The sequence below is a fragment of the Bactrocera neohumeralis genome, chromosome 3 (assembly GCF_024586455.1).
Source record: "Bactrocera neohumeralis isolate Rockhampton chromosome 3, APGP_CSIRO_Bneo_wtdbg2-racon-allhic-juicebox.fasta_v2, whole genome shotgun sequence".
Lineage (NCBI taxonomy): Eukaryota > Metazoa > Arthropoda > Insecta > Diptera > Tephritidae > Bactrocera > Bactrocera neohumeralis.
Genome location: NC_065920.1, coordinates 24,277,116 through 24,294,834, shown reverse-complemented (window position 1 = coordinate 24,294,834; position 17,719 = coordinate 24,277,116). Strand labels below are relative to the sequence as shown.

Sequence of the window (17,719 nt, the reverse complement as noted above, 5' to 3'; positions counted from 1 at the left end):
TAGACAATTTTCGATTTTTTTGTCTACTGTCGCGCAATGGTTAATTCTATATAAATGTATTTTATTTGTACTTACAGAGCAGCCGCGCCGCTGAGGCGGAAGTGTGGTTTAAGCGCGCTTTGCAGTTGGCGCCACAGCAGTCGAGCGCGCATCACTATTACGGTTAGTATTGAAGCAATTTCTTTAAACTATTTCGTTTGTATTGTTTCTTCAGTATTTAAGTGTTGTTAGATATTCATATAGAGCGCTATGCATTACGACACACTCTTTGACACCTTACATTAAAAAATACGTCAAGCTTATGCTTAATGTGAACTATCTGCTTTTTTTCTATCCTACAGCGGAGTTCCTCACCTCCCAATCACGCAGTGAAGAAGCGATCTTTTATCGCATACGCGCCGCCGAGCTCGCGCCTGACGACTATGCCTTGGTGGTGGCAGCCGCCACGGCGTTGCGCCTATCCGAACGCAAAGCGGAAGCGGAAAGCTGGTACCGCAAGGTGAGTCAACTAGCTAAGGAAAAAAACAAAAGAACGCTTGTAACTAGATTTAACTGTATAATATATTAAGTGCGCAACTAAGTTCCCAATGTTTGGCAATGGTTATCGCCAGCCGTTGTTTGTGATCGATTTGGATTTGATGACCCAAAACGTGATAAACTTGATCCTGATTAGTGACTTTGTTTATACGACATATACTTTTGATTGTGTAAATATTTCCCAGAAATGTTCAAAGTTGACTTTCTTCTTTCAATCAAAGATTTAGGCGGCTCAAGCAGATCGGAAACTCAAAGTGAAGCAACGTATCGTGATTGGTTTTGTCGCTTCAAAGAGGTCAGAAGGGTCTACCAAAGAGGTAGAAATGCCACGAACTTTCGAAGACGGTGAATTGAAGTTGTTGTTCGATGAGCATCCGTGTCAAACTAGAACAGAGCTTGTTTCAGCATTGGAAGTCACCGGCCCAGCCATTTTAAATCGACTATAAGTGGTGGAAATTAAGCAGAAACCAGGAACTTGGGTTCCTTATGACTTCAATCTCATGAGAGGCACGAAAAAGTAACTCTGCATCATAACAACACACCGGCCCTACGGTGCCAAATCCATTAAAATCTGCCTGTACATGCTTAAATGGAAAGTCCTACCCTATCTGATACAGGGTTTGTCCGGAAAGTAATGATTTTCTTCCGCCGCGACTGACTTCGAAGCGTGCGCGCACCGACTGAATTTGGTAGAAGACGTTCCTAGCTAACGAACAAGCGGCTGGTCAGTTGTCTCCGAGCACCTGAAGAGTCAGGGCAAACATTTTCGAGCGACGTGTTTCTGTGAGTGGTGCAAGCCGATAAAGCAGCGTTCGTTAGAGCAGGAACTCGGTAAATCTGCGACAGAGACGTTTGATATGATGAAGCAGGCTTACCCAGATGTTGCTTTAGCAAGAAGTGCTGTGTTTCGGTGACACCAGGCGCTTTTGGAGGGCAGGAAAGAGGTCGCTGATGAACCGTCGATCAAGTATTCGTTTAATTGCCCAGATGTAAAGTCTGCGGCTCATGACATTGTGACGGAGCACTTGAGCATGTGCAAGATGTGCCCGAAGATGGTCCCAAAAGTGCTCACTCACGACCAGAAATTGCGGCGAGTGGAAGTGTACCAAGAAAATTCGAACATGTGTGAAAGTGACCCCCAATTTTTGAATAACGTAATCACAGGTAACGAGTCATGGATCTTTGAGTATGATTCCGAGACAAAGAGGCAATCTTCCGAGTGGCACACGTCACTCCACAGAGGAGACCCAAGCAACATGCACCTCGTCTCTCAAGGCTATTCCGTGGAATGCCTTCCGTGACACCTGCAATGCTTGGAAATCGCGCTGGCAGCGCTGCATCGACGCAGAAGGAGTCTATTTTGAAAGTTTTTAAAGAGCTGTAACGATTCGTTGAATACATTTTTTAAATCGACCTTTTACTGTCCCGACAAACCCTGTATACTCTCCTGATTTTGCACCGTCCGCTTATTATTTGTTCCGTGTGATGACTCATGGTCCGGCAATTTTGACAAAATCGCAGTTTACAAAAATAAAAAAAATGATTTTTAACCGAAATTTCGGCTATAAAATGTTTATAAACAAATATTTATCGGTGAGAAAAATTCTAACTGTACATAACCCCTTAAAAAACAGCGAGAACTTAGTTGCGCACCTATTACATACACACACACACACATATATATAAATATATAATTTTTTCACTTTCTTCCACGCTGTTCTCTCGTTTGCAGGCGGTAGCGATGCGTCCGAACGACGCGCATGCGCACACCAATCTGGGCGCCATACTACATCTGCTGGGACGCACCAAGCACGCGGCCCACAGTTACCAAGAAGCCTTACGCTTGCAGCCTGGCGACCCGACAACACTCGGCAATCTCGCCAAACTGGGCGTCATCGAACCCAAATGAGTGCATTAGCATGCGGCCAAGCATGCGCCTGGTAAGCAGCTCACTGCAGTGTGTCTCCGGCGTGCCGCTGTAACAACGCGCGCCGTAAAGCAGACAACGCTTTGTAAAATGTGTAAGAAACGGCTGCGGCAGGAAGCAAATGTTTTGAAGAAAGTTTTCCGTTTACATTCCCTTTGTTGACACTAAGAGAGAGCATTCTAATATTTTTGTAAAGCTAAATACTAATTAATTACATATACATATACATACATACATACATAAGTAACAATAAAAATGGACTTGAAAATGCAACAAAGTATCAATAACCAGTACCAAACCAAACAGGAACTTAATGAATACAGTTATAACATATAAATAAAACAAGAGAGAGAGGGTGAAAGAGAGAGCGGGCGTGTAGTAAAATACAAAAACATATTTACATACAAGTACATAATGTAGTTTAGCCGCTTGTAAATAACAGCTACTTATACAAATGTAAAAAAAATTATGTATTTATGTATAAAAAAGGCGAAAATTCAAATTGAAATTACAACAAAAACAAAGAAAAATTAAATGAAATTATTTAAAAACAATATGTCAGCAAGTCTATGTACTACATACAAACATACAAACAAACATATGTTCGGCTTTTGTGTTACTCGTTTCACTAAATTGGGTATGTGTGTGCGCTAATGCCACAATTTGAGACTACAATACTGTTATGTAATGCAATTCATTCGGGCGAGTTCGCAGTAATTACAAAAACAAGTTCGGCGTTCAAATTGGCAGTAAAATCGTTTTATGTGCAATTACATGGCTTTGGTCGCGTTACTGTACAAAATTACCGTTGTAAATATGATAGACTATAAATATTGGATTATTATTTGCGAGCAGCTAACAATAAGCAAAGTGAATTGGCGGCATGGCGGCGTGGTAATCACTAAGTATTGGTATTGAGCATTAGTTATGTATGTAAGTAATTATAGTAGTTAATGATGAGTAAAGGAAGTAATGAAGTAAAGGAACAGTGACAGACGTTAGCTCCCGGTTAACCTAATTGTAATATTAAAACAAAAACAAAAAACAAGAAAAATTAAAAAAAAAACAATAACAAAATGAGACAAAAAACGCTGTGGATGTGAGTGTAAATGATAATAACTATGTAATGCAAAGAATAATTATTGCGACTATTGTACGAGTATTGTGGCAGAGACGTCATATTAGACTAAATGAAAGAAATTGAGATATATAAATTAACAATAAATGCATATACCAAAATTAAAATAGTATTTATGATTTTTGAAATTGCTTGAAATGAAAGTCGGGTGAGTATTGTTGGTATGATATTGAAAAAAAATATATATATATTAGGGTGTTTTTTTTTAGTTCAAAATCGCTATCATTAATACTTCTCGAGAGAGCCGCCCACTTTTTGCTAAAATACCATATCTCGAGACCCGACCAACCGATTTCAACAAAATTTAGAATGTGGCATTCTTCTTACATTCTTATAACACAGTGTGAAAACCGACGAAATCGAAACTTTGTACGAATGATATCTAGCTCCTAGGTACCGAATATTTAGACCCCAGTACCTATAGTCGACTTTTGAACGAAAATGTCGGTCAATGTGTGATATACATATATGTACATATATAACTGATATTAAGGTATAATCCTTCTCTTATAATGGTATGGTTTGTGTGTCCAAAATGGGTTGAATCGGACCAATACTTCCTTTAGCCGTAATATATTTAATAATAATAAAGACTTTTGAGCGTCTGGTCGCCTATGTACCGCACATATCGGCCAAAATTTGAATTATCTCAATAAAAATTACAGAGCGTGCTTCACTCATAACAGTGTATCTTTGTACCTAAAACAGATAATATTGAGTGAAAACTTGGCCCTAGACCCTATATAAATAATATTAGGATTTTCGAACATCCGGCGGACTTTACTCTATATGATTGGTCTTACACCCTAAAGTATTTCGCTGGCTTTGATTCTTGCAAGTTGCAAGAGTACAAAATATTCGGTTGCACCCGAACTTAGCCCTCCTTACTTGTTTAGGGTATAATCGTGTCACTATATAAATGCATATGGAACATATATATATGTATGCCGTTTTAAAACATTTTTTGTCATAAACTCAGGCATTATTAAAAAGCTGAATTCCGCTAAAGAACAACTTTAAATGAGTTCAATGACTGCATCACATCATAAATTAGAACAATTTGCATTTCGACAGCAATTGTAAGCAAAAATCGATAAATAATCTCTGCATATAACAATACATACAAATATTATGTAATAAATTTAAATGTTTCATACATATTTTATTTATTCGTTTAAAACGTTAGTGGAAAGATTTAAAAAATTACAAGGAATGCCCTTCCGGTCTTCCTCGCTGCTCTTCCGAAGGAAAAAACTAGAAACCACTGACATCATACCTTTTCCTGGTTTTTCTGTAAACATCAAGGATATAAGAGTGTGTTAAATAAAACCTACAAGAGTACTGTATTATTCATAAGAAAATGTATTCAAAAAAAACTATAAATAATAATATTATTTATTCATTTCGACGATAGTAAGGCTACAGGCACAATACAAGAAGCATATCTGTCTACATTGGGTAATGAACACTTTTTTACCCAACGGTCATTATCCTCGTCATAGACTGACACACTTGACCTGTCGTCAGATTTAGGGCGGCCAATAAACCACAGCTTATTGTCCAACGACATGCCTGCAATACGAGCCCAGTCAGCATTCAAACAACAAATCTGCGCAAACTATTTAGTTTGAAACCAAACGATTAGCAAAAATCAACTTCATTTACCTTAGACCAGATATTTCGCCGAGGATCATAATGTTCAACATTTTGTCTACGGTTAGCAGAATTCGTGTCTAAAACATAAATATGACCCTTATGTGCAGCTACCTGTAATGTAAAATCTGGCAATGTATCAATCATTATATAATATTTTAATCTAACTTACACAAGGTGAAACGCGACATTCTGTCATATCCGCGCAAGAAGTCCAAGTATTCGAATCCGGATTGAAGCTTTCGACGAGTTTTAAGGCTCCACTAACATTTCTACCGCCCAGTACGTAAAGTTTACCATTCAAACTCGCGGCACTGGCATCGAATCGTCCAACAGTCAAACTGTTCACGAACTCCCAACCTGCGGATGGCGTATATCTAGAAATAAACCAAAAATATGAGTTCCAAATATGACATTTAAATTGATATGAAAAGCATTGCGTTTGTTAGCTTAATGAGCGTCAACTAAGACATTGTTTGATTTAAAAACTTGAAGTATTCTAAAGGAGTCGTTGGAAATGTCAGATGGTGTGGGTGTACTTAAAGCAAGAGGCAATTATTTGGCGAAGCAACGCCAAAACATTTCTAGATTTCACTTTAAAAAGTTTTTGCAGTTGAGATCTTAGGAGCAAGTGCCTTGACTCAATATCCTCTTTCCTAAATATATAAGTACTTTGTTTTGTGTACCATCCACATTACTCTAAGGCAACTTATCTTAAACTGAAATTTTTAAAGCTCACAATCGCCGTCGTTAGGTAATCCATTACAGATTTATACATATTTACCTTTCCACCGACGACAAAACCTTTTTACCCTCTGAACCATGCTCTACACCACCAATCGCGTAGATTTTACCATCTAATTCGACAACACAATGTCCGCATCTTGCTTGCTTCATGACGCACAAATTTTGCCATGTCTTATTTCGTATATTCCAGCTCCGGACGATGTTGGATGAGACACCACTTTTACAACCGCCAATAAATAATATATTATCTTCCTTTAAAACCGTCCTATAATGCGTGTAATCGATTTCTAAACTCGCATATTCGTGCCACTTATCCTCAGCTTTGTTATATTGCAGCACCCTGGGATTCATCTAATCCAAAAGTATTTTTAATTTTATATATATTTAGAATTTAAGATTATAATTTTTGAATATTAGCCGCAGTGCGCTTACCTCTGAGTGGCAAAGCGCCAGCAATGTTTTCTCACAAGTAGCACGTGGTTCTGTAAATCGCATATTTATCTTTGTTCGTGCTGCAGGCTCTCTGATCCACGATATCGCCTGGTGGGCCAGCAGCTCACAACCAGGTAACGGCTGTATGTGTGTCAACAGAAAGTCCGCATTGAATTGGGTAAGCCGGAGACAAGCTATTAAAAGTGGCAGTGATTCTTGACGTGCAGGAACATCGTAATTGAACCAGCGTTTTATGGCATCGTAGGCATCTTCCTCACGAGTTATATTCAAATTGTCAGATTCCAGAATACGTTGCAATTTTTCTACATCAAAACTCAGAAACTCATCCAGTCGACTGATCTAGTATTATTAGAAACAGAATGTCGATTACACAAGTACCGATATTGCGAGGCATTATACTCACCTCCATGAAGTTTTTTATTTCATATTCGATGAGTTTTTCCTTAAGCCGTTCACACTGCGTTTCTCGCTGGAGCGTGTAAGCAGCCTGCAATGTGTATTCACTAATATTTGTCATAATCCAGTCCACACAACTATTCGTGACATCATCCAATTGCAAAATGAGTGCCCCCTTTAGCATGGCACCGACATTGTTAACGGTAATGAGGGCCTCTCCGGTGTAACAAAAGGTTATTAGACCCTTAAAAATATCGCTATCGATATCATTTATCTCGATGTCGGGATTATTGCCTTGATCGCCTTTGAAAAGGTTCTCGAAGTAGGGACTCGCTGCTGCGAGCATCAAACGATGCGCGGGTACACTGTGAAGTCCAAAAATTATAAATATTAATCGAAATCATTTTATGAGGTGAAAGTAATACTTACACAGCCGTTGGGTTTGATACTTTAAATGTCACATCGATTAGAGACTGTTTGTTGTAGCGGCTAAATATTTTCGCCATTAATTTCTCTATGAAGTTTGATGATGAATTTTTCTTCCTTTTATAATAAAAAAAAACAATATGGAATAAAATGTTTTAAATAATTAAATTCAACTCGACTTTTGCTTTCAAGTTATCAAGTAGAACAAGTAAACTTATAGTTTATAGCTTAATGCAACCTTCCGATATTGGAACCTTCCTCCAGCTCAAATGTTTCCGATAAAGTGATTTCCCAACTTTCAGACGACTTTGAATGGATTTTGCGATCAATATGTGTGATATTTGAATGAAATTGAGGGAAATGATGTGAATATTTTTTTTTTTTAATTCACTGAAAATCTCCCAAATTCTAAACTCAAATGCTTTACTCAATTTCTTTATAAAATTTTTAAATTAAACAATTTTTGGTTTACTATTTCTCGATTTATATTGAATAACAATTCTCGAGTTTTTAGTTTTCGATTTCAAGAATCGATTAACCGAGCGAAGTAATCGATGACATTTCGACTGCATAATAAAATTACTGACAACAATAAGAAAACAAAGAAAAGAGCAAAGAAAAATTATAGATTTCTGTAATTTGTTAAACTGTTATTCTTCCGTCGTCGGAGTCTGTCCTTCTCACTCACTGGTTTTGATCGATTTTGATTAGGAGTATTTAATTGGTAATCTGGTAATAAATTATTATATTTCAGTTATTTTCCACATCCGTCACACTTTGAACTTGAGGCATTCTTTACTTTAAAAAAAAAATCCACAAGGCACTAGTTGCCGTTTTAATAAATATATTGACCAAAAATCAAATTTTAGTAGAAATAATCAATAAATATTTAGATTTGCATTTTGATCGCGAGGTTTCTTGTGCTCGTATGTTGAACTTAAAAATTAATCACTTAACTGTAAAACCGAATGTCAAGATTCGATGCTTGGTCGACTTCTGAAAATAAAAACTTGTAAAACTCAAGTAAAATCGGATTTGACTTTACTACCCATCACGCGCACAATGGAAGTACCGTTTTCACATATTTCAGTGTAGATTGTTTCATTACAGTTATACTAATTTATAATTGCATATATGTACATATGTCTGTATGTATTTAAAATTTATTGAACTTAAAGAAATCGCATTTATTGCTTTTGAAAATGTTGAACTTCAAATGCAAACATCTTACAAAGGATGCTTATGCAAACGGCAGAAATAATAGGTTAAAGTCACGGCGGATTCGGGGTTATACCAACTTAATAAATATTGAAAATATCGGCATAGAATGCATTTTATGAATGTGCAAAAGTAGTATTCTGGTTGTTCTACTTGCTTTCCAACTGTACGCAGTTATTCAAAACGTTGGTATAATTCCCGTTATATTACAATAAAGTGTAGAAACAATTTTCGAAATGAATAATGCTTATGATTTTCGATATTTTAACATTAACATATATTAATTTTGTGTTAATACATACGATATATACATAGTAATGAAGAAATGTAAGCACACTCGTCACAGCACAAATTAAAGACAACTGAACTATTGAATCGCTTAGCTAGTCACACAATACTCCAGCTAAAACATTTTTCTACATCCGAGCTACTAAGTACAACGATAGCAGAGAAAAGAGACCATTTTGCGCTCTCGCAAATATAACATTCATGTCTCTGTGTTGATGAGGTTTAAAGTGTGTTGCCAGAACAGGGTTAAATAGTTCTGCTCTCAGAGTAGCCAGACTAATATCCGTAGTAAAGATCAGTAAGATCATAAAGATCATTTAACATTACCAAAACGCTCGGGGTAAGTCAAATTGACAATATTCTGCTGTCTGCGTATGTGAAGTTCAGTTTCCTAAAAGACTGAATACTTGCACTAGTATAAAGATATATATTTTTTGGATGTCGATCGCAAGTTTTAACAATAATAACTATTGCAACAGTATTATTCATTCAAGTAAAGCCGTCAGCGCAACAAAACTTAAATAACTGTCTTCTCTTGGCAAGCGCGTCTTTTCGATCCACTCAACATTTTCGTCAGCGTCACACTTCCCCAATGCCTCAAAGCTGATTCCACATATATATTTACTATTATATTATAAATGCAGTCGACGCACCCTGCACCCGACTGTAAAACACAAATCTACGAACAAAAAAACAAATTGTAAAAGATCTTGCTGAGAGGATCTATATTCTCCCATCTAACTTCTGTCCATTTATCTATTCGTCGTTCGTAATATAATCAGCTTTTTCACATCCGCAATATAAGCGCGCCCGTGGTGAATGTTTATCTAAAATCTATATAATAATATTGATATGTGTGTGAAATTTTATTGATTGCACTTACACTAAACAGATCACGAGCCTTATGCACATTCGCGTATGAAGTTCAAATGTTTGTAATTGGATCGTAGCATACAACAGAATTGAGGTACTGGACGTCACTTTTATATCCAATAATGAAAAGTTTGCCAGTTAAAGCCATTTCGGGAGCATCGGAACGTGGTCTTTCCATAGATTTTAAGGATTTCCTTTGCTAGCCTAAGTATATTGCGAACGATTTAGAAGTGAGGCAGTATGGAACATCTTGAACGATCGCCTAAATGAGTCAGAACAAAATATGCGTATTTTGTTGCCCAATACAGCAACCTTGGCATTAAATGAGCGGTAGATATCGGAAGAACTTACGTGATGGCAGGGAATTAAATATCGGCTCTCATTTTTTACACGAGGAAATTAAAAGTACCGCAAGTGCTTTGATTTCCGATAAGAATTCCATGCATCGCTATACCTACTTAGATGGGTTATGAGTAAAAGGAAAATAGTGTCGAAGTGCTGCGAGAGAGAAAATATTCTTTAAGCTAATGTGGAGGCTACTTTTGCGAGTTGCAAGTGCACGACAGAATAACAGTAGTGCATTGTCTTTGTAGTAATTGAGAGCGAGAGGAAGCGAGCGCGATTATTTGATGAGAATATGAAAACTTCTCCAACATGAAACAGTTCGAAATTCTATTATTGTCTTATTATACTTAATTTGCTAAAACGGAAAAAAAAATTTCAGCAAAACAACCAATAAGAACGTGCGTTTCAGTTTCGCTCTATTGGGCTTTACCTTACTTTCTTAGTTTTAATTACGCTTGTTCTACGCTGAACAGGGTATATTAAGTTTGTCACGATGTTTGTAACACCCAGAAAGAAGCGTCGGAGACCCTATAAAGTATATATATAAATGATCAGTATGTTGAACTGAGTCGATTTAACCATGTCCGTCTATTTATCTGTCCGTCCGTCCGTCCGTCCGTCTGCCTGTATATATACGAACTAGTCCCTCAGTTTTTCAGATATCCTTTTGAAATTTTGCAAACGTCATTTTCTCTTCAAGAAGCTGCTCATTTGTCGGAACTGCTCATATCGGACCACTATAACATATAGCTGCCGTACAAACTGAACGATCAAAATAAAGTTATTGTATGGAAAACTTTTTTATTTGACAAAGTATATTCATGAAATTTGGTACAGATTATTTTCTAAGGCAACAATGTAATCTCTAAAAAACTTGTTCAGAACGGATTACTATAGCATATAGCTTCCATACAAACTGAACACATAGTTACTAAAAGAAATGCAGCTGTGAAGGGTATATTAGCTTCGGTGCAGCCGAAGTTAACGTTTTTTCTTGTTTTTCTTTGGCGTTACGACATACATCAAGACTACGAATTTAGGAACAAAACGACGATAACAGCGACTACAACTTGGAAACCACAATTAAAACGACAGCGACTACGATAACGGGAATAGGGCCAATTAGCTTATGATAATCAAATAAAACACACCTAATATGAAGCTACATAAATATATAGTATTGTGAGGGATTTCTCGATAAATCGTTCATCTTGCAACTCACTCTTGAGTACGATCACTGGACTGAATAAGAGCCCCACTGCGGGGTTAAATTCATACAGAGCGAAAAACACATAAAATTGATAAGATTGTTTTCATTAACAGGTTTTAGGCTGAGACGTGGACGTAAGAAATGAAAAAAAAATATATATAAAGAATTCCATTTGGTTTACCTCAGAAATTCTTTTTAATATAATTCATAATTATTTCTTCTTTTCTCAAACAGATTTATGTATGTTCATTTATGAAATTCTTATCATTTTTCTTAATATTTCTGTAAAAATTTGAGTAAAAAGGGGGAAAAAAGATAATTATCTTTACATTTATAAGATATCTCTTACAAATATTAATAAGAAATAACTTATAATCAGATTTTTAAAACTATATAATAAAATAATAAGACTTCTTAATATATTATTTTTCAAAAACATCTCTTTGCTAAAACATTTTTTTGTAACTTTCATATTGATGTACTTACTTTAGGCGAGGGACTTGAACAGACTTCATGGTACAGGCGAATGTGTCGTTTTCTTCTTTTCTCTCCCGTCCATATGCAATTAGAATTGAATTCAATATTTCAATAGGCGCCAATTATAGCGGTATTTTACGCCTCTTCGAGCAGAAAATTAGAAGCTGCTAATTTGTTTTTAATTCGTATAGTTCTAGTTTCAATTCAACGAGCAGCGAGTGTGGGTGAAAGTGAAAATTATTTGTTTTTATTATCTGATCGATTTTTGGTAGTTTAAAAACAATAAATATGGATCAGACAAATATGGATAGGGTTCTTTCAGAAACATAATCTTTATTTAAAAAGTGGGAATTATGTGACGATGTGTGCACTCTATTAAAAATGCATTAATTCATCACATTCCAAATATTAAAAAAATGGAAATTGAAGATGAGTTTACGCTCTTCAATAGATTTGAAAATAAGTTCTTCGGTGAAATGATAAAATTCAATGCAAGGCTCAGAGAATGGCGAATAATTGTGGTAAGTGAATACTCATATTAGAAATATATTATTTTGATATAAGTAACATAAACAATTCTGTGTTATGCGTTGTATTATTTTCACGTAATGGCTGGATATGCCATTGCTCGCTGACAGCGAGACGTTGTCGAATAACATTCGAGTTATAGATTGGCTGGAGAAAATTTCATCAAATTTGATTGTTTCCAGAGCATCTACACCCTCTGCACAGTTGCCATCTGTCGTTTAATACACAAAAATATACTTATTGACCTATTATTGACCTAGGGCAGATGGTGTTAGCGTACAGCGAAAAACATGATTATTTGGACGCAAGAAAACAAAGTACACTAACTCATTGCATTGTGAACAGTTATGCTGCTAATGCTGTGAAAATGACATACTCCGAAAATCAAAAATGGGCTAAAGCTATCAGCGAAGTTTTCCCGAAAGAAAAAGCGGTAAATATAGTAAATTTATAATGCTTTTTATAATTATAAGCATCCTCATAGGTTTTACTCTTCACTATTAATTTTTATTACTCTATAATTGGAATGCAGTTCATTCCTTTACAAAAGCCATCTATGTAAGTTGAAGCTTGGAACTTTGAACAAAAGTTTTAATATTTTAATTATTTTTTTCAAAGTTTCAAAATTGAAATAGTTAGTTAGAAATATAGAATGAACTCTGTTCTACTTCTATGTTATATAAGTGAAAGATAATAACAAAACTTGTGATTAGAGAGAGGTTTAAAAATGTAATAATCACTATATTTTGTCAAAACGATATAAGAAACTTTTTCTCATATTAATATTTCAATATTTAGGAAACATATATATACCGCGAATATATGACAAGAAACAATCCTTCAGGCAAATTATTTTCACGCTAGACAAACGTAACTAAAGCTCACATCAAAACTTGTTTTAGGAGAGTAGGAGACCATTTCATCAATTTCATCTGGTATTTTAGCCAATTTTTAAAATCATATACATATGTACTTAATTAACTTGGAAAATATTAAGATGAATATTGCAAAAGAAAGTGTTGGCTACATCACAACTGCAGTCCATGGGAACAAATAATAATGTATTGGAAACCGACATCGCAGGCGAGAGTTACGGAAATTAGGGAAATCGCTTCCTTAAATGGCATTTTTTGGGAGTGGCCACGGTATAACGACTACAGTGGATGTAATCTCGTACTTACTTTACTTACGATATATGTATATTACAATACATTTTATATTGAGTATTTCGTTCTCTTCATTTTAGTTGAACTTTCAAGCTCTGCGAAATATAATTTTCCTTCATTCATATTAGAAATTGATTTTGTAAGCTTATACCCAGGCAAAGTGAACTTTTTAATCTTAAAATTGGAATATCTCTATAAGAAAAATATTGGATATTTTTGAAAAAGAAATAAAGAATCGTCCTTCCAGAGAATTGTACTTAAAACATTTATACAACAAAGAAATGGTAAGTATTTGGCTTTAATAATAGCCAACGATTACCCTCCTCCCGCCCAACCGACGCGAGGGGCGCAATCCGCGAACGAGCGGAATTAGCCGAGTCACAAAAGGCAAGAGAGTTTTAAGCGTTGCGATCTTAAGCTGCTACAGAAACAAAAATTTCAACAGCCGAAATTAAGAATTAGATTAAAGTTTATAATTTTTAAATGTTACTTTTTAAGAGTAGATAAAATAATTTTTTTAATGGTAAAGAGTGAGTCTGTTAGATCAAATGTGCTGGAATGAAAATTGAAATCATGACATATACGGCGGAATGGTTCGTTTAACTCAAAATTTGTTCTAGAAAATTTTAAAAGTAAGGGTCTAAACTGCCTGGTAGGGCGAGCGGGAACGTTAAAATTAATATCAGATAAGAGAGATGGGCTACAGACTGACCCATTCATGAGTTTTACAAGAAATATTATACCAAGCATCTCCCTACGACTAGCGAGTGTCGGGAGATTTATAAGTTTTAAACGGTTAATGTAAGGGGGAAGATTTCAACTGGAATCCCAATGCAAATGATTTAAGGCAAAAAGTAAAAAATGTTTTTGAACGGACTCTAACTTATCCGAATGGACTTGGTAACTAGGGTTCCAAACCACTGAAGCATACTCCAATATAGGCCTCACCAGAGATGTAAAAAGAATTTTTGTGGTAAGCGGATCTCTAAATTCTTTAGACCAACGTTTAACAAAACTTAGAGCGCCTTTAGCTTTAAAAACCGTGGAAGATACGTGAAGATTAAAATTGAGTTTGGGGTCCATAGTTACTCCCAGATCAACAAAACTGCATACTTGCTCCAACCTAAAGTTTTGTATTGCGTATGAGGTAGGGTCTACAGCTCTACGTGAAAAGCACATCGTTTTACATTTTTTAAGGTTCAATGGCATGTCATTTCTATCACACCAAGAAACTAGGTTGTTTAAGTCTGTTTGCAACTGACATCTTTCGCTGTTTGAAGTATATGTTTAAAAAGTTTTCTTAATGTTATTAATTAAATTTTTATTATATAAATAGCTTTATAGATACTAAATATTGCATTGCTACAATTCTTCCGTTTATGCTTTGCTACCGCCTACATGTCTTAAAAAAATCGATAAACCTACATATGTCAATGTTCAAAATGACTTTGTCACTATCGTTGCAGCACCAAATGATATTCAGCCTAAAGTTATGGAAATAATGAATCGTTTTGCTGAAAGAAAAGTAAAATGTCAACCTAGAATTATCGCCGTTGGAACGGCCATTACACATATTTACGAATTTTATATTTTTAGCGAAGGCATTAAATGGAAGTGCTGCTTCTACATGAAGTGCGTTGATATTATTATAAAATTATCGTCTGTTTTTAATACTGAATACTCACAAAGAAGCAAACAAGTATGGACATTTTTAGAGCATTTTTTTTAACTAAAATCGGCAGACTCTTCATCCGTGGCAAACCTTTTAAGCAAACTAGTATAATAAGTTTTACTTACATACCTACACCTGTCTACTTTTTACGAAAAGTGCCCCTACTACTTTGCTTCATTTGTACAAAAACTTATCGAACACAAATGACCTCATGAGACATTTTAAATCAGATCACGGCTTCCCAACAATTTATGAATTTATTCGTAAGGAAGAGAGATGTAATCAAATTATCAAGAACATATATAGATTTCAGCGTCATCTAACAAAGCATACTAGAAATAAAAGTACTGATCAAATATCGTCGAAACAGAGAGAAGAATTTTTACACAATTCACCTATTTTGCCAGATTCGACAAAAAAATCTTCGTCAGAACACCAAATATTATCCGCATTTTCTTCATAATTTAAAGAATCTACAATTTCATTTCTTCTTCAATTGCATTCGAATTCAGAATTTTCTAGGAAAGACGTTCTTGATATACAGAGTTATGTTACATAATGTTTTATGACACCAATGTTTAATTGTTTAAAAGCCTTACCTTACTTTAGTGAACACAAATGTTCACTCGATGAAATAAGCCAAACACTTTCTCAACCATTTTCTGAAGTTAGCTCTGAATATAAGCTCATTAAACAATTAGAGGAACTAAATCTATATAAAATCCACAGATGCACATCATTAGTGCAGATCTTTCAGAAGTTGTATTAAACAATAATGCTTTTTTAGCATTAGCAAAATCTGAGCAAAATAAAAAGTATTTTCGAAATTGAAAGTGTGTTAAAGACAACCCTCGTAACCATGGCACACTTTTCAGAATACAATTGTTATTCTCATCTGGCGAAATTCAGAACATACAGAAAACTGTGTAATTAAACCATATTTACTGTACCTTGACGATTTTGAAATAAATTACCCTTTAGGATCAAAATCTGGTCATCAGAAAATTTGTGGAATATATTGCAGTTTTCCAAGTATCCCACATTTTCAAATAAGTAGACTAGCAAGCATATTTGTTGCAGGATTTGTTAAAACCAGCGATGTTCGTGACTATGGAATTAATGTTTCACTCACACCAGTAATTAATATTTGAAAAAACTTGAAACTGACGGTCTTGAAATCAATGTAGATGGTTTGAGTTGTCATGACTTTTTCAAGTTAGCTCACATTTTAGGTGATAATCTAGGGCTTAACACTGCATTGGGATATGTTACGTCATTTTTTTTTAGAATATGCAAAAGAGATAAAAAAAAACAGACACGGTCTGATTCTGTCGGGGTTCCTAGTTTTTTACGGATTAAAAATAACTAAAATTGCGATGTTTTACTTCATGATCCAATACACACTAGGATTAAAAATATTTAAATTTTTAATTGCTTGCCAAGCTTCCATGTTACGGTTAATATCGCATGTGATTTCTGTATGTAAATATCGCATGATGTATTTCTTGGCGTATGTAAATACAATCTTTCTAACATTTTATATCATTTCGTGTACAAGAAAAAAGTGTTTTCTTTAGATACTTTCAATAATAGAAAGCAAATGTTTCAGTACGGTGACACTGAAGGTGGAAACATAAGCCCATCTATTCAAAAACATCATATATCATAATTAACGACTCATTCAAAGTGAACGCAAAGCAAATGAAAACATTTTTTCATTTAATATTTCTCATTAATGGCGATTTAGTAGATTCTAATGATTTAGTTTATAAGTTTCTCTTATGTGGTTTGTAACTTTAATTGATCAATTACTTTTACCAAATTACAATGATACATCTTTATGTAACCTCAAATTGTTAATTAAAAAGCATAACGATACATACCAAAGTCTATTTAAAGAATACTTAAAACCAAAATATCACAATCTGGTGCATTATCCATCTACAATAAAAATAAATATTAGAACCTTTAAAATATTTATGGTCATTTAGATTCATATAACTTCATGGGTTTTGAATTTATAAAAAACAATATTTAACTGAAATAATTTTTCAATGCATTACATTTCATATTGGTCGTATAGTCACAGTCTCTCAAAATGACGATATAAATATTTATGAAGTAATCGATTTTTTAATCAAAGATAATACTGTAAAAATCTTTGTTAAAAATTTCGTTATATAAGTTTTTCACAAAATTATCAATCGTATTTAATTTTAAATTCCAGCAACATATATAGCTTAATACAATTTAAACAGTTAGATGGGCCACCAACACATTTTTATGATCTCAATAATGGACTTAAAGTTTTAAGACCGAAAACATACTGGCACTGAGTGTAGTGATAGTTGTACACAAAAGGTTTGGTTAATTTTTACTAAAATTTTGTTAATATTATTTATCTTAGAAAATTTGATTTGTATGGTATCAATTTGACTTCTGCTGCATCGGAAAAACGCCAGATCACAGACATTGGTAATCATGCGCTATAAGCTCCAAGAGCTGGGTTACGAGATTCTTATGCATCCACCTTATAGTCCTAGCACCTGGCACCCAGAGCGTACTGCATTCTCCTGTCTATGGCGAAGATGTTGCTTGTGAGAAATGTGCCTCAATGGTGACGTTGGTTTCTATGAGTGGCATTTTGAAATTACCTTCAAAACGG

The 17,719-nt window shown here is 34.8% G+C and overlaps 2 protein-coding genes and 1 long non-coding RNA gene across 3 annotated transcripts in view; 2 read left to right on the top strand and 1 right to left on the bottom strand.

Moving 5' to 3' along the window:
• Window positions 1-3,541, top strand: part of LOC126752755 (protein O-mannosyl-transferase TMTC2) — a 269,008-nt gene extending 265,467 nt beyond the window's left edge. The window contains exons 9-11 of the mRNA XM_050463721.1: window positions 78-162; window positions 342-499; window positions 2,270-3,541. Of these exons, the coding sequence (XP_050319678.1) occupies window positions 78-162; window positions 342-499; window positions 2,270-2,446 (420 nt within the window). The 3' untranslated portion in view covers window positions 2,447-3,541. The remainder of the gene's footprint in view (window positions 1-77; window positions 163-341; window positions 500-2,269) is intronic.
• A 1,400-nt stretch (window positions 3,542-4,941) lies between these two features.
• On the bottom strand, window positions 4,942-8,929 carry LOC126752373 (kelch-like protein 1). The gene is made up of 8 exons (XM_050463117.1): window positions 8,798-8,929; window positions 7,281-7,394; window positions 6,859-7,216; window positions 6,435-6,794; window positions 6,040-6,353; window positions 5,428-5,632; window positions 5,268-5,369; window positions 4,942-5,211 (listed from the first exon to the last, which is right to left on the bottom strand). Exons 1-8 carry the CDS (start codon window positions 8,806-8,808, stop codon window positions 5,002-5,004), a joined length of 1,674 nt encoding a protein of 557 aa, XP_050319074.1. The 5' UTR covers window positions 8,809-8,929; the 3' UTR covers window positions 4,942-5,001.
• Window positions 8,930-11,711: 2,782 nt separating this feature from the next.
• On the top strand, window positions 11,712-13,633 carry LOC126752374 (uncharacterized). Its single transcript, XR_007665990.1, has 4 exons — window positions 11,712-12,209; window positions 12,399-12,649; window positions 13,015-13,151; window positions 13,214-13,633. It is a non-coding gene; the product is annotated as an uncharacterized LOC126752374 (long non-coding RNA).
• Window positions 13,634-17,719: the final 4,086 nt, after the last annotated feature.